The sequence below is a fragment of the Micromys minutus genome, assembly GCF_963924665.1.
Source record: "Micromys minutus genome assembly, chromosome: 24".
NCBI lineage: Eukaryota > Metazoa > Chordata > Mammalia > Rodentia > Muridae > Micromys > Micromys minutus.
Genome location: NC_137959.1, coordinates 47,972,036 through 47,994,741, shown reverse-complemented (window position 1 = coordinate 47,994,741; position 22,706 = coordinate 47,972,036). Strand labels below are relative to the sequence as shown.

The 22,706-nt window shown below is 49.4% G+C and overlaps 1 protein-coding gene across 2 annotated transcripts in view; it reads right to left on the bottom strand.

The window, feature by feature from the left end:
* The window catches only part of SLC35F3 (solute carrier family 35 member F3), a gene marked incomplete at both ends in the record, with an annotated part of 226,418 nt that overhangs the window by 80,462 nt on the left and 123,250 nt on the right, over positions 1-22,706 (bottom strand). The window contains one exon of one of the 2 annotated variants that reach the window (XM_080937042.1): positions 6,581-6,720. The exons of the other annotated variant lie outside the window; for it this stretch is intronic. Within the exon in view, the coding sequence (XP_080793168.1) occupies positions 6,581-6,656 (76 nt within the window). Of the gene's footprint in view, positions 1-6,580; positions 6,721-22,706 lie in introns of those variants that run through there. 2 annotated transcript variants of the gene reach the window in all.

Here is a 22,706-nt window from a genome sequence, read left to right as displayed (position 1 = left end):
CCTCTCCTGAATCTTTAGTAAACTTAAGCAGTGGCCACCGACTACCTTTTCTCCTAGTCTGCGAGGCTCTCTTTGTCAGCAACACTGTCTTATTGTGAACCTTGGTGGCAGCCAGGGACAAAGGCCACATCCTTGTCCACATCACCCCAACCATACTTCTGGAAGGGGCAAGTGGAATGTTGGCAGGAGGGAACCCTGGGCCACGCTAGTCTCAGGCAGAAGTGAGTTCACACTTGCTGAAATGTCCATATGTTTCACACTTCTCCCATGGGAACCACAAAGAGGCCAATGGGTAGCATTCATTATGTGTTTGTCTGTTATGCAGTGTGTATGGTGACAGCCGCTCCTGCATTCGTGTAAGCGTGAATGCAGAAAATGCTGGATGTCCAGAGCTGTCACTTGCTACATGATCCCCTGACATAGGGTCACTCACTGAGTTAGGAGCGAGGCCACAAACCATTGCTCCATGCAGCTCTGGGGGTACAGGCTTGCAAACAGCCACGCATGGCGTTTTCCACGGGCACTGGGGAATTGAACTACCATGTACATGCTTACATGGTAAATGCTCTTACTCACTGAGCCATCTATTCACACGTGTACAGAGCTGACATCTCCTGCTTGGTTAGAAACTCTATGGTTATATATGTGTATATAATTAAATCTATAGGTGACAGGTTTAATTAGCATATAGTTGTCCATTATTTGAATATTTCTGGCTTAGGACTGACCAAGCAGATGCTGATCTTGGGATTCAGAGACCTTTTGCCAAGAACCTACTCACTCTGACTCAGAAGCATTGGACCCATGGGTATATTTTTGAGTATTTTAGCATGAGTTTGTTTGCTTTTCAGTATTATGGTTATAAAGCATCCCCGCAGGTCTATGTTTTGAAAGCTTAATCCCGCCCCCAACTGGTGGCACTGTTTTGGGAGCTTCTGGAAACTCTGGAAGGCGTGGCATCAGTGGGAAAAACAGATCTTGGTGGAGTATACTATCTCTTGCTACATCTTGACTCGATCTCTGCTTTCTACTGCTGCCACGAGAGCTGTCCCCCACGGCACACACCGACAGCCACGATGCTCTGTGCGCATGGCCAGAACGCCGCAGGCTGAACTTTTTAAAACAGTGAGTTGAAATAAGTCTCCCAGCAGTTGCTTATATACTCAGTGGTAGGGATCGGCTAGCCAGGCCTCCTTGGGGCGGGGGGCAGCTGAGATGGTCTCACACCCCTGGGGCAGAGGTTCCAACAGTGTCATCACCAGTAGCCATCAATTCCAGGAGCCTGGATGGGGATCTGGACCACTGAGTCACACACACCAAAGTGGGAGCCTCAGGGAACTCACACTCACTGAGCACCTACCAAGTGCCTCAAGCTCACATAATTCTCCCTCCTTCCATGGAACGCAGCTATTTCAAAGTCACCGGCATCTGTACCCAAGCCCTCGAATTCCATGACGTGAATGGTCCTGGGAGGCTCAGACTCCTTGTTTATGGGATGATGTAACAGGGCTCCTCCTGTTATAGGAGGAACTGGGCTAATAGAACAACTTCCATAGGCCACAGCCTGTAATATGGTCAGCCAGCACCATTCATCCTTGTTAGCGGGAGGTAGCAGTGACGTCTACATCTTAGCACTGCAGAAGCTGAGACAGGATGATCACGGGTTCCAGGCCAGCCTGGGCTATACAGCAGGACCGTCCATATCTCCAACCCAAACCCAAACAGACAAAACAAAACAAAAGCAACCACTGGGCTGGGAGATGCTCAGTCAGTAAAGCCCCCGCCATGCAAGCGTGAGGACCAGGACCCAGGTTAAAATAAACCACCAGTCTGGGCATAGTGGTGAGACTCGTTTGTGATCTCAGAGCTGGTAGGATCATGGGGCTCCTCACAGTTCAGCCCATCAGTGAGATCCAGGCACATGAGAGGCTCTGTCTAAAAAACAGGGGTACAACCTAAACAAACAAGGAACACCTACGGAAATAAGCTTAAGGTTGGCCTTTGTGTTCTACACACACACACACACACACACACACACAGACATAAGACGTACACATACACACATACATTCACATACATACTCATGGACACACACCTGTATATACATGTGCACACTCATACACACATGCTCATACACATGCACTCACACACATACACACATGCACAAATGTAGGCATATACACATGACACACACATACACTCACACATGCACACATTCACACACTCATGAACTCATGAACACACACACATGTATGTATGCTTGTGTGACACAATACACTCAGTCATACACTCACACACATGTACACATACATGCACACATACATATACACACTCATACACATGCTCACACCTACATGGAATCACACACACACACACACACACATATCAACACCACATACTCTCTTACACATGCTCACTCACACATGCCCATGAACCCACACTAACACCATGAACCCCACATGAAACAACTAAACATGAAAACCACAACCAACCAACAAAATAAAACAAAACAAAAACTAAAATCAAACAGTTAACAGCAAAAATACCAAAACCAAACTGAAAAATCTCACCGACACAGCATAAGGCTATTATTGTCATGATTAAAGGAAGCATATCACCCGATTTATACAAGAGGAATTATTCAAGAGAGCTCGACTCACTCAGCCATGAGAGGGTTGGGCCGTAAGCCCCATCCATTCTACATGGATGCATTTCTTGTGTCCCCAGTGCTGGCAGTTCGTTTTCCTAAGGGACTTCATTGTATTGTTCTCAACTATTAATTACCATTGAATGTAATTTTATTGACCATGAATTAGCTGATTGTAAGTATGGATGATCACAGTAATTGCTGCTGTACCAGAGACATGCTGTTCCTCAGTACTCAGCATCTCCTGACAGGAAAGCCAGGAACCCCCTCAGGAGCTGAGGGAAGCCTTCACCTTGTCAGAAGCCATTTTTAAGCTTTCAGCCTGCTCTCCACCAGAGGGCTGGCCCCACCTCTCTTCACTCTTCCTGGAGCCCATACACAACCTTTCCTCTGCCTGAAGGAGCTTCTCCTTGTCTCTGTGCCTAAAAGATTTTCTTTTATCCCCTGGCCTCTGTGGTAATACCTCTACCTTACAGGGCTCCCTCTTCAGGAAGCCTACATCTTCAGGAAGGCTCACTAGGAAGGTTGTTCCTCAGAAAGCCTCCTCTTAGAAGGCCATTCTCCTTAGGAAATCTTCCTCCTTAGAAAACCCTTGAAAGAAAGAAGTCTCTACAAGAAGGCATCCTTATTACAGAAGCACCTTGTTGGAGAGGCCTGCCTCCTGCCTTCCCCCCAGAGAAGCCACCTCCTTAGGACTTCCTCCTCGAGAAGGCCACCCCCTCTTTAGAAAGGCCACCTCCTCCTCAGAAGACCTCATCAGATAGGCCTCATCTCTATGCCTTCTCCTCAGAGAAATCTACCTCCTCCTCAGTCTCCTCAGAAGAACATCTCATCAGGAAGGCGTCCTCTCAGCCAGGCCTTCTCATTGGGACTTCCCAGAGAAGCCGGATCTCAGAAGCCTGCCCCTTGGAAGCTCTCCCTTCCAGAACAATCTCCTCCTCAGAAGGCTCCCCCCACAACTCCCCAGGAACACCTCTTCAATTTCCAACTTTTCTCTGACGTTTTGTTTTGATTTCTGTGCTGGAATTTTTTTTTTTTACCTTTTATCTGATAATTTATCTACTCACACCTCCTCCAAGCTAACAAAGGTAACGTCGTCCAGTTTTTCACTTTCAGGGTCTTGCTCAGCAGCTACAGGGCAGATGAAGTAAATGTTGAGGGATGAAGTCATTCTGTCTGTCTTCTTGCCTCTGAGTTCAACCAAGCCTTGCATTTTCTATTTTGGTTTTATATGTACCACATGCCGGTTCCTTCTTGCCTTCCCTCAGACGACACAGTGCAACCAGCTAATAAATGCTCCTTGCTTGCTGCGCTCCATCCCTGTAGCCTCTCAACCACTCACACACTAACTGCTCCAGTAATGGAGGCCACTCTGTCCCGTGCATTCGAGGCAAGACCAAACGGTTGAACAACTCCTAAGATGACACACAATATGAAAATAGTTTAGAAAACTTATCCCCAAGACAGGCTGAACAAAAGCTTTAAGGGGAAAAAAGTCAGGTAGAGAAAAAGTACTCTGTGTGAATCTAGTAAGGAGCAGGCCTGTCAGCTGCCTGCTGACGTGTCTTGTACAGGTAGAGAAGCAAGGTGTCTGCAGAATGAGCCAGAGGACCTATGACCGGAGGACTAACCATACGAATGCACACACACACACACAAAGCACCTACTGTGTGTGATGGGCACGTGTCAGGTGTCTCCTTTCTTGTATTTCCTGACTCTGTTGATGAAGGCTGCACCTCACCTCCTTTACAGCTAAGGAAGCTGCCTTTGGAGGACTTAGGGTTGGCGATACACCCAAGCCATTCTCTACAAGGGGAGGAGTCAGTCCTCCATCTGTCTGGGTCTTAATTCTACATCTATGCCATGGGCCACAGAAATGGCCATGATAAGGTGGTTGCCATGACATTGTAAAAAGAAGATCTGTGTTGACTAAGGTAATGGGGGAAGGCTATCAGTTTCATCCCCTTGAGGCAACCTCCAGACTTGGCCCTAGGGACCCTCCCCCATGTCTTCTCTCTCATGCACACACTCACCCCTACCCACCTCTATCTACAGCAGAGGTTCTCAACCTTCCCAGTGCTGTGGCCCTTTAATAGCTCCTCACATTGTACCAACCAGCCACTATAAAATTATTTCCTTGCTACTTCCCAACTGTAATTTTGCTCCTGTTATAACTCATAATGTAAAGTCCTCCCCACTGAAGGTGAGCTCGGGCATGCCTCCCTGAAGCTGGCTAAGGGTGCCTATTGCCTGTCGCTGCACTGAGCCAACCTCAACCTGCCTTTCCAGCAGATGGAAGTGCTTGGCTTCTGTGGAGGAGCTTCCGGTCCCCTCATCCACTCACTCACATGTGTATAGAAGAAGGCCCAAACCCTACCATCCCCAGGGGAGCAAGCTCTTCCCTAGTTTCTGATGCTGATCACCAGTACCAAGCCTTTCTTGAGAATAGGATGCTGAGGGAGGAGACAGTCACAGAGAAAGTAAGGAGAAATGAGGATCTGCACGCTACTGCAAGGTGCCATTCTGATAAACAGGGACCACAGCTTATGACTTCTCGTATATCATCTTATAGCATCTATAGGCTTAGGACCAGTCTGCCACCCTTCTGGGCTTCACGGTTCTCATCTGCAGGGTGCAGGATGGATCCTGTGTGAAGCTGGGAATACATACAGTATACATACTGTCTAGTGCAGTAGGTCTTAACCTCCCTAATGCTGGGACCCTTAAATACAGTTCCTCATGTTGTGGTGACCGCTAACCGTGAGGTTATTTCATTGCTACTTCATAATTTTAATTTTCCTACTGTTGTGAATCACAATGTACAATGTAAGTATCTGGTATGAGGATTGTCTTACATGGGATCCCAAAGGGTTCACAACCCACAAGTTGAGAACCATTGGCCTAACAGCAACTGGTTCTCTGGCTTATGCTGACAAGGGACACACACAGGTGGGTACAGGGACCTCACAGACCCTTAGAGGGCCCGACTCAGGGTGTGGGCATAAACCAGAGTCTTTGGAGCCATGCCTACCCCAGTCAGCAAGGACGTGGATGGAGGCTCTTGGACCATAGATAGGTACTCCTTTCTACTCCTGGCCAGCTGGGTTAGCCAGCTCGGTCCCTCTACAGCTGACTCCTGCGGCGAGGAGCTGGGCGCTAAGACGACCCTTTCCTTTGGAAAGCAAGGTCTCCTTTCAGGCCAGCAGAAGGACGGCCGTGTCTGAGTAACTCACAACCCTCCTCCACGGCCCCTTCTCTCTCACATCCCCCGACTGGGGGCGGTTCCGTGCTGAAGAAAAGACAGGCAGTGTAGAAACACTTTCTGGGGGGCCTCTCAGAGCCCCTGTCTTCCTCATCAGGCCTGAGTAAGAACACGTTTACAGACTGGTGCTGGGACTCCCCTCACCTGCCAAACTCCCCACCTGCAACCAGCCAGACTGGTCTCCGCTAGCTTCCAGTAGAGATGGGCCTCACCTCCAGGCTTCTGGGGTGAGGTGCCAGTGAGATGCTCCTAACCCACACCACCCACTCCTGTGTGTGTGTGTGTGTGTGTGTGTGTGTGTGTGTGTGTGTGTGAGAGAGAGAGAGAGAGAGAGAGAGAGAGAGAGAGAGAGAGAGAGAGAGACTAGCTCCCTGGTTAGCTTTCTTCTGCCCTGCGGGCACAAGCCTAGTGACAGTGGGAAAAGGCACCCACCCAGGGATACAGAGCCACCAGGTGCACCGCACTATATGAGCCCTGCGTGCAGATAGCACATCACCCCAGCAAGAGCTCCAAGCGGTTGGAGCCTCCAAGTCCCCACCGGCGGCGACACTGCACTGCGGACACCGTCCCAAAGCTGCCGCCCCCGCCCCGCTAGCAGCCAGGTGTCCCTCCGGGTCAGGGACAGATGCCTCAGGCCCGGGTACCCCAGCGCCATGCGACCGCGCGTTTACCTTCCACTTTGGTGAGGGTCAGGACCGGACTGTTGCAGGCGCTGAGCGGGGCCACCCTGGCCGAGTGCTTCTTCATGGTGAGCCGGCCGCCAGCAGGAGCGCCGCCGCCGATCGCCTACATCCTGGAGCCGGGCGGCGCGCCTCTCCGGGCCCGCGGCCTCCTGCTGGCCCTCGCCTCCGGCTCCCCCGGGCTGCAGCCCGCTCCTTGTCCCCGCGACTCACTGCGGTGGCCGCCCCGCCGCGCACATCCTCCTGGTCGCGCAGCGCTCCACACACGCGCGCACAGCCTCCTACTCCCCGGCTCGCTGCAAACTCCAACGTCACGTACAAGTGCACTCCCCACGCCCACCCGGCAGGCTCACCTGCTCCGCCCCCGCCCGGGACACCCGCCCTGCAGCCCACGGTCGCGCCCTCGCTCCCAGCCATGTCCTGACTGCGGCCCCGGGCTCCCTCCTTCTCCACAAGCCCATTAACCCGGACAGAGAACCTCAGCAGTAAAGACCGGGTGTCGCATCAGTTTATCTACGCAGGTGGTTGGCGCTGCCTGGGCCATGCTGTAAGGGGCTTTGAATTGTTTCCCAGAAAGTGAAGGTGGGGGTGGGGTGGAGAGACCCCCACAGCTTGCATTTCCCTCTGGAGGGCTAGAAGATTATCCCCCCCACCCAACCAGGATAGTTCTATCCAGGGAAGAAAATGCAAAATCCTTAGAAGAAAGCAAAGGCTCAAGGACTGGAATTGACCTTCTAGCTGGAGGAGGAACGCTTGCTGCTCTTGCAGAGGATTTAGGTACGGTCCCCATCCCTCACACACCACTCATTGTAGGTGGCTCACAACCTCCTGTAACTCCAGTTTCAGGAGACCTGACGCCCTCTTCTGGCCTCAGCCGGCACCTGTGCACACACTGCACATACAGCCAGTGTGTGCACAGGTGTGCCCGCCCCAAAGATTACAGGTTTCTGGCTAATGGTGCTAGTTAAAAGCAGCAAGATCACCTTGAACGGCCACCCAGTCCTGAGTGCTGTTTACTGGCTACTATTAAACCCTCACAGGGCATCCTCAAGGTTGCTCCGCCAACCCCCTTGCTGGTGGACTCACACAGCTCCTGCAACCCCTAAGCTCCGAGTTCCGTCTAACGGGCTCTCATTAACTACTGCCCAGATCTCAGGTTTGTCCCTGGCTCTACTGGAATCTGGCTCCAGGTAGATTTTCTTGTTCTTATTAGAGCTTCAGAGTTCTGTCTCAGAATTGCCATTGTACTGTAGGACATCATTATAATGTTCATAAAGGCAGAAGGTGCTCGGATCCAGGCGGAGAATGGCGCCACACAACAAAAGTCCCTCAGTGCTGTTCCTACCAGCAGTCACCGGTGCTGTCCACCTGCTTATGCTCAGGTGTCCAGAGGAAGCAGCTCCTACAAATAGCTACGCTTGATTCATCTCCCTGAATGGCAAAGATAAACACAGAGAATATACTCAGGGCCAGGGCTCCTGAGGTTGCTTTCCCATCTCTGCAGGAGAGAGGCTCCCAGGTCCCTACAGAGCCCTCTAGTGGCCGTCTTTGCATTCCTCTTCCAGGGAACTCGTCCCACCCAAGACCACTCAGTACTGGTATAGAGCCATCCCTTTCTTTGTATATGAGTTTAGAGGTTTAATTAAATGTGCTAGAGTCAAGGTTTCTATTTCTGTACAAACATCATGGCCAAGAAGCAAGCTGGGAGGAAAAGGTTTATTCAGCTTACACTTCCACAATGCTGTTTATCACAGGATGTCAGAACCAGAACCCAAGCAGGTCAGGAAGCAGGAGCTGATGCAGAGGCAATGGAGGGATGTTACTTACTGGCTTGCTTCCCCTGGCTTGCTCAGCTTGCTTTCTTACAGAACCCAGGTCTACCAGCCCAGGGACGGCTCCACCCACAATGGGCTGGGCCAGGGATGGCTCCACCCACAATGGGCTGGGCCATGGATGGCTCCACCCACAATGGGCTGGGCCCTCTGCCTTGATCACTAGCTGAGAAAATGCCTTACAGCTGGATCTCATGGAGGCATTTCCTCAGGAAGGCTTCTTTCTTTGTGATAACTCCAGCTTGTGTCAAATTGACACACAGAATCAGCCAGCAGAGCTAGGCTGTACAGTGATGAATGACATGCATCAAGATGCATCGTGTGAAGGCCAAGCATGTCCTTAACCTAGGCTCCGCTCAGAGGTCTTCAGGCCCATGTGGTATGAAGGACCTTGGAGGCAATCTTCAGCAGAAAGTTACAGTTCTGAGAGCCTCAGGTCTATTCTTGATCAAATGCAGTTACAGGTGTGTGTTTTCAGTCCCCCTGTTGTATTCCATCCATAGGGCTGAAGAGAGGCTTAGACTTCCTAAAGACAGCCACCAAAGCATGGGGAAGCATCTTAAAGAGAGCTGGCTCAGCGGTTAAGAGCACCGACTGCTCTTCCAGAGGTCCTGAGTTCAATTCCCAGACAACCATCTGTAATGGGATCTGATGCCCTCTTCTGGTGTGTCTAAAGACAGCTATGCTGTACTCATACATTCATACATAAAAATAAACAAATCTTTAAGGAAGAGAGAGAGTGTGCCAACCTCTTGAGTTGCAGCTTTGCCCAGATCCATGTGCCAGTCACCTCAGTGTGGGTTCTACCCTGAGAAGGAGAGGCTCAGACTCTGTCTCGAGGGGTCTGCTTGTGCTGGTGTCTGTGTGTGCAGGGTTTTTGCAGGCGTGTTTGCACAATTGAGATGGAGGTTAGAAGACTCACCTCTTGTTCCCCAAAGGCCACCTACCATGTTTGTTTGAGACAGATCTCTCACTGGCCTGGAACCGGTTAAGTAGGCTAGGCTGGCCCCACACAAGTTACCACCTCCAACCTTTAAAGTCTTATTCTAGGGATTAAACTCTGGCCCTTGGACTTGCAAGTCAAGTACTTTATAGACCGAGCCATCTCCTAACCTCAACTGTAGTTACATCCTCTCTGAAGATCAGCTCAGGTCTCCTGGTTCTGAGGGTGGGAATGGGACCCGTGTGTGTGTGTGTGTGTGTGTGTGTGTGTGTGTGTGGGCACTTTCTCTGGGCTGTTCTGTTATTTCTGTTAAATTTGCATTATAAAAAGGTAGAACGAGCTGAAAGAAAGTTTCTAAAGCTATAAACATAATCTCCCAGGCCCTGACAAAATATGGGGTGTATGGAATCACTTCTCTTGGTAAGAATTGTTGCAGCCCCCCCCCATTTTGCACCTAGCAGAAACATAGACTAGGGGCTGGAGAGATGGCCCAGTGGTGAAGATCACTAGCTGCTCTCGCAGAGGACCCAGATTTTATTCTCAACACTGTCACCATCATCTGTGACTCCAGTTCCAGGGGCTCATACCCTCTCTTCTAGCTTTGGAGGGCCCTAGACATACAAGTGGGCACAGACATATGGATGGGCAAAACATCCATACACATAAAACAAAATCAAAGGAAACTACATTGTCTAGGCATGTGGCAGACGGAAGTCCACACAGGAGAACCACAAGATCAAGTCCTGCCTGAGAGATGGAGTGATGTCAAGGTCAGCTTGGGCAACTTAATGAGACTCTGTCCCCAGATGAAACAGAAAGGGGAGCTGTGGACAACACCCAGGGATAGGGTGCTTGCCTACCATGTCTGAGTCTCTGGGTTCAGTGCCCACATATAGAAAATAATTAAACACTAAAAAGGATGAATTTGAACCTCTGTGAGCCACCTATTATACTAAAAATTGGGAAGATATCTTAGATATCCTAACCTTTATATGTAAATGTGTATGTATGTATGCAAGTGAGGTACATAGAGACATACATGTAGGTGTATACAGTATGTATGTGTGCTGTGTTACTTAAGGTGTTATCTTTACGCATGGGAATGTTCTACTATGGGATGACCACTCTCTTCTATTCTATCTGCCTTTTACAAAGACAAATGCTGATTGTGATTAATTGTCTTTATTTGTTTTGTGTGTTTATTCAGTGTGTGTGTGTGTGTGTGTGTGTGTGTGTCACAATGCACACACATGTCATGGTGTTTCCAGTATCAACCCTCACATTTTACCTTACTGTGGTGCTGTGTCTGTTGTCTTCTGGCTTTATGTTTCTATCAGGCTCAATGGGCAGAGCTTCCTGACCCTGCCTCCCATCTCCCTGTAGGATCCCCAGGAATACAGGCATTCAAGTCTATTTGACTTCTGGGGGCTTGAACTCTTGTCCTCTTGCTTGAACAGCAAATGCTTTACCCATTGGACCACCCTCCCATTGTGAGTTTGTTTTTCTTATTGCCAGTCACTGCCTATGCTAGGTGCCTATGAAGACTTTTACTTAGTAAAACAAAAAAAAAAAAAAAAAAAAAAAAAAAAAAAAAAAAAAAAATTAAATGCAGGAAGGTTTTCAGGAGTGGGAAGGTAGGCAGACTATCTCAATTAATTCACTGTGAAACAGCAACACTGTCCTTCACAGAATTAAATAGTTAAGAATAACAAATTATTTTTGTGGTTACTGGTACTTAGAAAGGATCACTTAAAGAGGCTCCGGAAGCAGATGAACCGAGGACAGCGGTCTCTCGGAAGCGTTCAGAGTGGAGCTTGCATTGCCTGCCCAATAGGGTGGGGGCCTGAGTCTGGCAGAGGTCAAGGAAATGAGGCACGTGGGCGCTCAGTGGACTTCCCATTACCCCGTACCCTTTCTTCTCTCAGGACCAACAAACTGCCTCTTCTGTCTCTTGGTTGAAGGCATATAGAGTGTGATCACTGGATGTCACAGCTGGACGTCCATCTCTGTCCCTCCGTCCCCCAAACCCCACGGTGAGGAGGTAACACCTCACCCTAGCATTGAGCTGAAGCCTAGAGCTGGGGCCACACGGAACACAAGCAGAGACAGAGCCTGGAGCAAGGCTGCCTGCTCGCTTTGTGAATCCCTGTCAGAACCCGTTTCATGTGCTCGAGATGACTCCAATGGGACCTTCTAGAGGGCAGAGCCAGGTTTGCTAGAACTGAGCAGAGGGGCTGGCTGTCTGGAATCTGAGCCTGGTGCACAGGTCTGTAACCCTCTCTGCTCCTCAGAAGGAAAGAGCAATGATCAAAGACATGAAGAGTGGATGTAGAGACCGACACATTATCACATATATATAATCAGGTCCTGGAGACATAAAACATGATCTTCTGCAAACTCCTTTCAGCCATGTGCATCAGCTCAGAAAAGACAACTCTTATCAACCGGACCCCTGGGTTTTGCTCTTTCATCTTTAAGAAAACCCTGCTGGTGCAGCTGAGAAATTAAAGGGGGTCGTGGATATGTTCCACATACAACAGTCAGACATAGCACCCCAGGGTGTTTGCTTTCACTCTTCCCCTGCTGGGCAAGCCAGGGGAAGGGCAACCATGCCCTGTCTCTGGTCTAACATGGCATGTGCTTTCTAGAGCATTCGTTCTGCAGAAGCAGAAAGTTAAGGAGAGAGGGGACAGAAATGGGGAGAGAGAGAGAGAAGGCAGACAAACAAGAAAGAGAAAGAGGGAGGAAGGAAGGGGAAGGGTGAGGAAGAGAGGGAGGAATGGATGGTATTCTTACAATTCCAAATTCTAGAATTTTCTGGAATCGGCTGCTCTTCTCTTGAATGGTTCTTTCCTGCCTGCGTGGTGCGCAGTAGGGAAAGCTCACAGGAGGACTTTCTCCTGCTTTAGTCTCAGCCTCTTTCCTCCTTGATCTTAGGGAAGTGTGTCTGAAGACCAAGGCCCCCTCAAGGTGAGGAGAGAGATATGAGGCTTTTTAGTTCAGAAATAGCTGATGCCAGTGTCCGGGTGACTCATCGACCACAGCTGGCCTGTACTCAGTTTCCTCGGCTGCCGCCTCTGTGCAGGCTGTAGACTACTGACCTATATCCGATCCTTGGCCACCCAGGACCCCCCTCCGCAACTGCTTCCAAGGGCAAGTCAAGGGAGCCAAACTTAGATTTGCCTCAGCTTAAGTACGAGTAAGAAATCTGGGCAGTGCTTCTGCTGCGCCCAGATTTTTTAAGCAAGTAGCTGGGTAGAACCTTCTGGTACTGTTGCCTTCCACAAGGACTCTGGTGACTCAATGTCAGACACATAAGGTCTCAGAATCACTGACCTCTGGGGCCTGCCATAGATGTCGCCGAGGCTGCCTTCCTGAGCTCCCTGCGGACTTGCTCAGATACCTCTGGGCTGTCAGCTCCACAGTGGGAACCTCACTGCAGCCAAGGAACAATCTTAAAACAGAGGAGTGTGTGCAGCCCCAGGAAGGCGAAAGCAGGACTGGGGAGGGGCTGCGTAGGGCGCATCTGCAGAGACATGCGCAGTGAGGGTTGTCCGAAACACACCAGCCGGTCCCTAAAGAACTCCAGGATGTTTTCTGGAGTCCGAATGGAGCCCAGGTGGGTTAAGTGAAGCAGGCACCACACTCTGTACACGGTCCCTCACAGCCAGCCCAGCCGTATTCTTTCCAGCCTTAGGTCGCGGCTCCCCTCATGACTCTGTGCTTGGGTTAGTGAGCCAAGGAAAGAACCAAACCCACTTAATGCCCGAGCCTATTTTCTGCCAAACTAGTTGTCCTAGGAACACCAGACGAGCGCCAACAGCGCCCTTTTTTGATTCTTCCTTCCTTCCTTCCTTCCTTCCTTCCTTCCTTCCTTCCTTCCTTTCCCTCCCTCCCTCCCTCCCTCCCTCCCTCCCTCTCTCTCTCTCTCTCTCTCTTTCTCTCTCTCTCTTCCTTCCTCCTCCTCCTCTCTCTCTTCCTCTCTTCTTGCTATGTTGTCTGTGGTTCTTCATGGATTCCTGACTCCTAACAACATCTTCTCTGGCTCAGCTGAGCTTCTCCGAATTCCAGCTGTCACCTCTTAAATAATCCTGCCCTCGGACACTATTCTGTCTCCTGGAACCTCCTCAGTCCTACCCCCGAATCCTGCTCCCAGCTCTCAGCCTCTGCTGGCTTCTTATATCCTCCCCTGCTCCCAGGATTCCAAGAAGTAAATGACACTGAAGGATGGATATAGGGTCCTTTAGGGGGCCAGGCACACAAAATAAATCATACAGATGACTTTAGGACCATGGACACTGGGCACTGTTTCCCATTGGTGATAAAACCCTCGGAGAGGGGGAAGGGGGAAGGGGAAGACAGGAGACATGGGAGAGGAGGGGGAGAGGGAGAGCACGAAGAGACCAATACAAACCCCACGCCCACTCTAACTAACTCAAGACTCTTTGTCCCTGAGATACTACTCTCTATCCCATCCCATTGGACATTCTTGCTTTAGCTCACAAATCACAGGGAAGCCAAGGTAGCAAGCAGGCAGTGCAGACAGCTAGTCACACCATATCCACAGTCACGAGCAAAGAGGAATGAATGTATGGTTGCCCGCTTGTGTGCTTGCTTGTGCTCAACTTGGTCTCCTATATAGTTCAAGGCCCCTAGTGAAGGATTCAGAGTGTTTACTCAGTTAGGGAATCAAGACAGCCTCTGTCAGACACAAGCACAGGCCAACTCCATGTGGACAGTCCTCGCTGAGACCCTCTCCCCTGGGAGTCCTAGGTTATGTCAAATTGACCTTTAACTGTCACAGGCCTGAAGAAATGTGTGGCTAAGCTCTTCCAGAGGAGCTCAGTTCCAGCGCCCGTGTCTGCAGCTCACACCTGTCTGCAGCTCACACCTGCCTGTAGCTCCAGCTGCAGGGGATCCAGTGCCCTCTTCCAGCGTGTGCACACTCATATACGTACACCTACACACTTAACAAATAAATCATAAGATAAACCTAAAAGTAAGTTGGCCATCATATATCATCTTGAAAAAAAATTAAACCCCCCAAAATAATAATCTAACACAAAGATATCTCGCGGAGATGCACATTCAGGCTCTTTCTAATGTGATGAGGTGGGAAAGTCAGCAGACCGGGAAACAGGAAAGGATGAGGAGGATTCATAGGCAAGAATAGGGTGTGAAGGGTGAGGCGAATTAGCCAACAATCAAGGATAACACAGGAAAGGGAAACAGAACAAACGTGCTTCCTACTCAACATGGAGCCCGTCATACGTAGATACACAATATCGCTCAACATGTATGTGCTAAGTATTGTCAGTATCTATTTATCTCACTCCTCCAGAAAAATCCAAAGCAGCAACCATTTCTAGTTTGCCAGTTGCTGTTTTCTGAGTGCTACCAGCAAAGAGGTGAGTGATTCACCTGCTTTCTCCTTGGGAGTGAGCCACTTGGGAAGGTCAACTCCTTTTAGACACTCGGTTCCCCAGAATGGGTGGTGGCGGCCTTTCTGCTCATCACAGCATCAAAGTTCTAAAAATGGGACCTTTAAACATGCTGTAAGGGTAACAAGAGCTAGTGACATCCTCGGGGAGGGAGCGTGAAGCAAGCCTGGGACTGCTTTGTTTCTTAAAGGAGACAATTTCTATTATATAAATATCTTTTCAGGTCCGGCTTTCAAAGACGTTGCCCTCCTGTCTTCTTAGAAATGTGTTTATTCTTGTTTTCCAAATTTAATTTTTGTGTATGTGAATTCATACGTGTGCGTGCGGGCAAGTGTGCACCCGTGCACAGGTGCACAAGCAGGTGTGCTTCTGTGTGTGGAGGTGGAGGTTGGCTTTCAGTGCTTTTAATTGCTTTCTACCTTATTTTTGGAGATGGAGTCTCTCTCTAAGCCCAGAGCTTGCTGATGTGTCTAGGCCGGCTGGTCAGGATGTCCCAGGGATTCTCCCATCTCTGCCTCCCGAGTGCTGGGATGTCAGGGATATGCTGTTACATCTGGCTTTTTATGTAGGCATTGGGGATTTGAACTTGGGTCCTCGTAGTTGTGAGGCAAGGACTTTACTGACTGCGCCATCTTCCTAGGCCCAGGTCCCTGGAACATCTTTTCTTGGTGCAGACATGCCAGAAACAAAACAGGGTCATGCCCACAGTGCTGCTGAGGACAGAGCCGGTTGCCTCCTGCAGGAGGGAGGGGCTTCCACGCACAGCTCTGGGTGGGGGACTTTCTCCAGAAGGCAGTTATTGTGGCCTCTGGATGGCACCACTTTCTACTGGGGGCTCGCACGGAAGGGTAGCCTGGCCTTCCAAACGCTTCTCCTCTCCTCTCTGAGCTGTCATTTGGATTTTGCCTCGGAATGTTTGTGCATTAAGCAGAAAAAACACTGTGGCAGATTCTGACAGGTGCGTGGGCCATGTCCTGCATCCTTTGCCTCTTAAACAGGTGTGAACTGTGTTCTATGTCCCCAGCTCATGTGCCCTGGCTTCTCAGGTTAGTAGAGAACTTGACACCTATATGCCAAGGAGGGCTTCTGGCCATACTTGACATGGGCTGTGGGGAGCCCACGCTAGGCATAGGAGGCCTGGGAGCACTCAGCCGTTGCCACACCATTTTGCTCTGTTCCACACATCACCATGTGTGCTCAACTCCAGTAAACTGTTAAGAAATGCTTTTCAGACGGCCTTCGTACAAAAGGGTTTTGTGAACCCTTTAAGCGGTTCGGTTTTCAACACTTACTGGAATGGATTTATTTGGCTTGATATAAAAAAATAAAATTAAAAAAAAAACCTTGAAAGACTGCCACCACCAGTGTGCTATGCCTAGTATTCGGTAGCTAAAACTGTCACCTTGATAGGCTCTAGAAGCACCTGGGAGGCAAGCCTCTGGCTATGACTTTGAGGAAGTTCTAGATTATGTTAAATCTAAGTGAAGGGTTCCCTCTAGGTTGCGGGCAGCATCATCCCACGGACTGAAGTTCCTCACTGAGTAAAACAGAGAAAGCTAGCGGAGCACTAGTGTTTGTCTCTCTCTGCTTCTCGACCACCGAGACAGAAAAACAATGGTACACCACCACACTTCCTTCCCCGCAACTGTGAAAGCTCAGGTCTCTACATTCACAGCTTTTCCCTCCTAACTCTTCCAATGGGAGGAAACCAGCATGCACCCACTCTGGGGTTTCCGGTGCTGGGGCTGAAGAGTCGGCTGTTGCTAAGGAGTAAGCACCCACCACTCAAACCAAACCTTTGTTTTGCTGAGAGAGCAGAGGCTGGCCATCTGGGACAGACCAGCTATGGTCAGTAAGACACAGGCATCACTGAGGTGAAATCTTCTGGGATCTGTTTCCTCAGGGTCAGCACACTGCCAGGTGGTCCAGAGGGGAAGCAAGCCGGGAAGGGGGACTCTTGAGTTTCTGCCTCCAGGTTCCTGCTATGATTTCCTCTGAAGGTGAATTGTGACCTGTGAGGCAAGTAAACCCTGTCTCTCTGTAAGTCGCTTTGGGTCAGTGTTTTATGCAGCAACAGAAAGCAAGCCAGAGCACCCACCTCCCGGGTCTCCGGGTCCCTCTCAGAGCTGGGAACTGACATTGGGGGTTCTTGTGTTCTGCTCAGTTTATCTTCGATGCCTACAGGAGAGACAGGAGTTTTGGTTTAACCTTGATCTCTCATTTAGCGGGAGCAGATATCAGATATGCTACTGACGCAGGAGTCTAATTTGGGTTTAGCTGTATGTAAAGTAAGGAGGTCAGAAGCCACTCTAGGAACACTTGCCGACCCAGTGCACCCAGGATCTTCAAAGCACTACGTGCTTCACGCGTGGGCCAGACAAAATGGGCCAAACAGACTCAATTCAACTATCCCTGGGGCTGTTTGGCCCCAGAAATAGATGAAACCTACGCTGTAAACATCCTTGGGTCAGGGAGCACTTGGATTTATTATAATTCACAGCGGACTTCTTTCTGAACTTAAGCAGTGGAGATCAAAGTGTGCTGGGAGCAGATGCTGGGACTCAGACTCTTCTGTCTTAGCCGTGGTGCCCTCTGCCCCCAGGAGGTCTAGGATACCACTGAGGATCACATTCAGTTTACATCCCGAAAGCTTAGATGTCATTTAAAAGGGCAGGCTCCTGGAATGAATGGGGGAGGGTTTGGAAATCATCAGTTATGTCAGATGTCACTCTCAATTTCAAGCAGGAAGGAACAAAAACTTAGAGGACGATTGAGAAACAAAAAACGGTGGCTATTCTGGGAGCTCTAAATAGGAACAGCCTAAATATACCCCCAGAAGCGCAGGAGCAGCCGGAATGGCTGGGCCGCCTCGCAGCTGCAGCCACCCCAGGCCCAGAGCAGCACAGATCGATGGAGCCAGGGCCGCTGCATCTCAGACTCTTCTGGGGGAGGGGTGGTGGTGAAAGAGGCATCTCCTTAGCATTCAGTTTAAACTTTGGGCAAGATCCAGGACATTCATCTCTTTAAAGTGATGTATTTTCAAAACTAGAAATCCCCTCTCTAGGAAAACAAAATTACTCTGTCGTATAAGAATGCAGTGACACATGCCTGTAATCCCAACACTCCGGAGGCAGAGGCAGGAAGATCACAATTTGTTTTAAGCCAGTGTGGCCTACGTAGAGAGTTCTAGGCCAGCTAGGGCTGAGCAGGGAGCCTCTCAAGATAAAAGAGAAAAACAAATGTAAAGCGAGCCAAGGCCGGTTCTCAAAGCTGAGTAAGGAAGATCCTGAGTTTGAGTCTGCCTTGAGTACACACACACACACTCTCTCTCTCTCTCTCTCTCTCTCTCTCTCTCTCTCTCTCTCTCTCTCACACACACACACACACACACACACACACACACACACACACACACACACAGAGAGAGAGAGAGAGAAAGAGAGAGAGAGTTAGAGAGAGAGAGAGAGAGAGAGAGAGAGAGAGAGTTTGGAGCAAGTGCTCAGGTAGGGTAGATCTGACGTAGTTTCCTAGAAAGGTGGGCAGAAGACCTATGCAAGCTAGGCATCTCATCACCAAATCGGGAGGCCTAGGAAGAAGAACACATAAGCAAACCCTGTGTGTTGTAAAGAATTTGTATTTAGACTATGTAAAGAGTACTTACAAGCCAATCAGAAGAAGATAACAGAGATGTGAACAATCTAAAAATACCATTTTCAAAAATAGGCACACCAAGAGCCAAAAGATTCATGAAATTCACCAGGGTGCTAACACCAATCAAACCAAGGATGAGCATGGGGTGCAGAGGGTACCAGCACACAGACAGACCATTCTAGCTTGCTCTCCATCGCTGTGGTAAATACTGCAACCTAAAGCAACCTGGGGAGGAAAGGGTTTACTGAGCTTACAGCTTATAGCCATGCTTGAGGGAAGCCAGGGAAGGAACTTAAAGCAGAAACTGAAGCAGAGGCCTTGGAGGAGTGCCGCTTACTGGCTTGCTTCCTCTGGCTCATGCTCATCTTGATTCCTTAAACAACTCAAGACCACCTGCTCAGAGGTGATACCATCTATAGAGCCCTCCCACATCAACTGATGGTGGTGGTGGTGGTGATGATGATGGTGATGATGATGATGATGCTGCTGCTGATGATGATGATGATGATGCTGATGATGATGATGATATACCCCACAGAGCTATCTACAGGCCAATCTGATGGAGGAAATTCTAAAAATGTGTCGAGTTAGCAATCAAGATGGCAAATATGCTTAGGTGGGTATCTAGACACAGAATTACCAAGTCACACAGTGGCTCTTCTGGGACTCTTGGGGAAGTGCCTCAGTTTCCAAAGTAGCCACACTGTTTTAGTTCCCTTCGACAGAGTTTGCTTTCCTCCACACCCTCTCCATGTGGTGGCATCCCCGTTGCTCGGAACAGTTCCAGCCAGTGTGGGCTTGTAGCTCTTATGATCTTAATTTGCATGTCTTTGAACATTATAGCACTTTTTCATATGTATTTTATATTTTCTTTTGAGAGGCTGTGACTCATTTTGTGTGTGCAGGTGTGTGTGTGTGTACATGGGTATGTGTGTGAGTGTGTGTATGCATGAGTGAGTGTGTGTGCATGGGTAAGTGTATGTTTGTGTTTTTATGTGTGTGGGGGGTGAGTGTGTGTGTGCATAGGTGTATGTGTGCATAGGTGAGTGTTTGTGTATGTGTGTGTGTTTGTGTATGGGTATGTGTGTGTGTGTATGGGTGAGTATGTGTGTGTGTGTGTGTGTGTGTGTACAGCACTCACCTAGCATGTGTGATACCAGCACTTTTAAAAAACAACTTGTGGAGTGGGAAAGTGAAAGTTAGCTCAGGGCTGCACTGACCTAGCAGCTGCCCTCCATGTTTTTGTCCACCGAGCTCCCAGATATGTTCTCAGCTTTGGCAAGAAATTCCTAAGCAGGTAGTGTGCACGACAAGACCGAAAGGTTTCACAGGGATCGTTTCTCACTAGAGCCGAAGATCCTTTGCCAGGCGTCAGGACAGCCTGCGCCAACACCTGTGGACGGCTGCTCTAGATCTTTCCTTCCTCTGTCTGTGAGTCTGTGGGTGAAACATTTCCTGTGTTTATATTTACAGCAGTTGAGAGAGACCCCGGGGGATGCTCGTGGCCAAGCTCCATCAGGACCACAGGCCGTGTCTCTGTGAGAGGAGAGCAGTTTGCTCTCCTCAGGAATAAAACGTGTGGGTGTCTCCAGCTGCTTGTTTGCCTGGCTGGTCTCACAACAGTGCAGATGTGTTATTGCTGCAAACACTGTGACCGAGGCCGATGCTTTGGAAAGTTCTGTGCCCCTCAGGTCAGCGATTCCAAGTCAAGGTCAGAGAAGGGTCTGAGCCTCTCTGGGTCCACACTGTTCAGGACTGCAGGGTTGTGGTGGCTGCGGTAACTGGGTGTGGATCTCTAAGCTGCTACACTTGACTTGGGGACTGTGAGTGTGTGTGTGTATTAGTGTGTGAAGGTGTGTGTATGTGTTTGAGTGCATATGAATACTTTTGATTGTGTGTGATTGTATGATTGTGTGAGCATGTGAGGTATATGTGTTTGAGTGTGTGTATATGAGTGTTTATGTGAGTCTGTGTGAATGCGTGTACAGTTGTGTGAGTGTGCCTGATTGTGTAAGTGTGGGTGCATGTGGTATATGCATGTGAGTATGTGTATATGAGTATGAATACTTGTGCGATTGTGTGTGTGTGAGTATGTGTATATGAGTATGTGTGAATGTATATATGAGTGTTGAGTGTGTGTGAGTGTATGATTGTGTGAGCATGTGAGGTATATGTGTGTAGTGTGTGTGTGAATATATATATATATATATATATATATATATATATATGAGTGTGTGTGTGTGTGTGAATAAGTACATGGTTGTATGAATGTGTGTGGTTGTATATGATTGTGTCCATGTGGTGTATGTGTGTGAGGTGTAAATATGTGTGTGTTTATGAGTATGTGAGTGTGTGTTTGAGTGAGTGTGTATTTAGTTGTGTGAGTGTGTGTGTAAGTGTGTGAATGTGAGTGTGTGTGAATGTGAGTGTGTGTGAGTATGTGAGTGAGTGTTTGTGTGAGTGTGTGAGTGTGTGTTTGTGTGAGTGTGTATGTGTGTGTGTGTGTGTGATTACATTCTGAACCCAAAGCCACACACATGCCAGCTGTCTGGCATGTCTCTATCGTGTATATAAACTCTATCAATGATAGTCCACGCCTCTTTTTCTTTTTCTTTTTTTCTTTAATTTTGAGGCAGGTCTCACTCTGGCCTAGACTGGCCTTAAACACACTCTGTAGGCCACACAGGACTTGAACTTTAAGTTTTTTGCCTCATCCTCCTGAGGGACTGTGAGGACAAGCGCAGGCCAGCAGGCCAGTCCATCCAGGCCTTCCTGACTGTGAAAGCCTCCCTTCCTTCTTGTACCTCTGCCCTTGACACCTCAGCCTGCCTCACCCCGTCCTCACCCCCCCCACACACCTCAGCCTGCCTCACCCCGTCCTCACACCCCCATGCCCGGCGGTCACAGGGGCTTCTACCAGTGCTCATTGGTCTGAGAGCTCTCTCTGGGAGTGTTAACTCTTGGTCAGGTGCTGAGCCCCGGGAGCCCTGGTTTCCACTGGGCCTCATCTTCAACTTACAAAGTCCTGAGCAAACAGCAACATTGTTTCCAGCTCACAATGACCTGGCTCCTGAACGTTCGAGGCAGGAAGAAACCCACACTGAAGTCGGACACCTGCCTCCCAGCCTCTGTATGGTGCAGGACTCTCATAGATCCTTATCATACCCAGTGCCTTTGTGTGGGCTGACTGTGCATACACACATGGGCGCAGAGTCGGCCTCAGGCGTAGTTCCTCCAGCTCCATCCACCTCGTCTCTCACTGGCCTGAACCTCCCCAAGCCAAGTAGGCTAGGCTGGTTGGCCAGCAATCCCCAGGGTCCTCCTGTTTCTGTCTTTCCAGTGCTGGGACTGCAAATGGACACCTTCATGTTCAGATTCCCCCTCCCCCTGCACACAGGTTCTGAGGACTAATTCAGTCACAATGTGAGCCCATAGTGACTAAACCACCTATCCACCCAGACCCGTGCCATGTGATTTTCTTCTTCCTGGTTGTTCAAGCCTCCCACATTCCCTCCATTTCTCCATATTCTCTTCCTTCAAAGAACTGCCCACCAGTTGTGCACACGTGGAGGTAAGGCCACTCTCCCCAAACAGAGCCTGTCCTTGTGGCTCTGACCAGGCCCTGTGAACTCCAGGATTGACTCCTGACCTCTCTTGCTTCTCAGGGACTCTCTAGATACTGCTGGCTTAGCCTCATGGGTCCAGAGAAAGAGACTTTCTTTGCTTTTCACCAGGACTAATTTCTTTACTTAGCTTACTAAGGAGGTGGCCTAGCCTCACTGGTCACTCTAAACCTAACAGGGTAACCCCAAGGGAGAAATACCCAGTCCCTAGGACAGAAGCCATTACAGTGTGTGTCACCAGAGTGGATACTGGCCAAGAGTCAGGAGGATCGAATGTTCCAGGATCAATGGAAGCTATGCATGCCTGGACTCAGGCAAAGTCTCAGAACGATCCAAATTCAGTGTGCGGGATGTGTTCTGCCAGCTCTGCTCAGCTGAGGTGCTGCCGTCCACTCTGAACAAAGAGCTTGAGGACACAGTGCTAACTCAGAGGCATGTGCTACACTTGGGCTTTCCTTCTTATCTCCAGCAAGGGTTTGGCCTCTTGAAATGCTCTAATGTGCCTTCCAGTTAGAAGACGCCTCCAGCTTCCCGAACTACCAGAAACCCTCCATACCTGCAGAGCTCCCCACACCATCACTCTATGTGGGTTTCCTCTTCTTCCCTGGCGCACAGTCAAGATTGTCC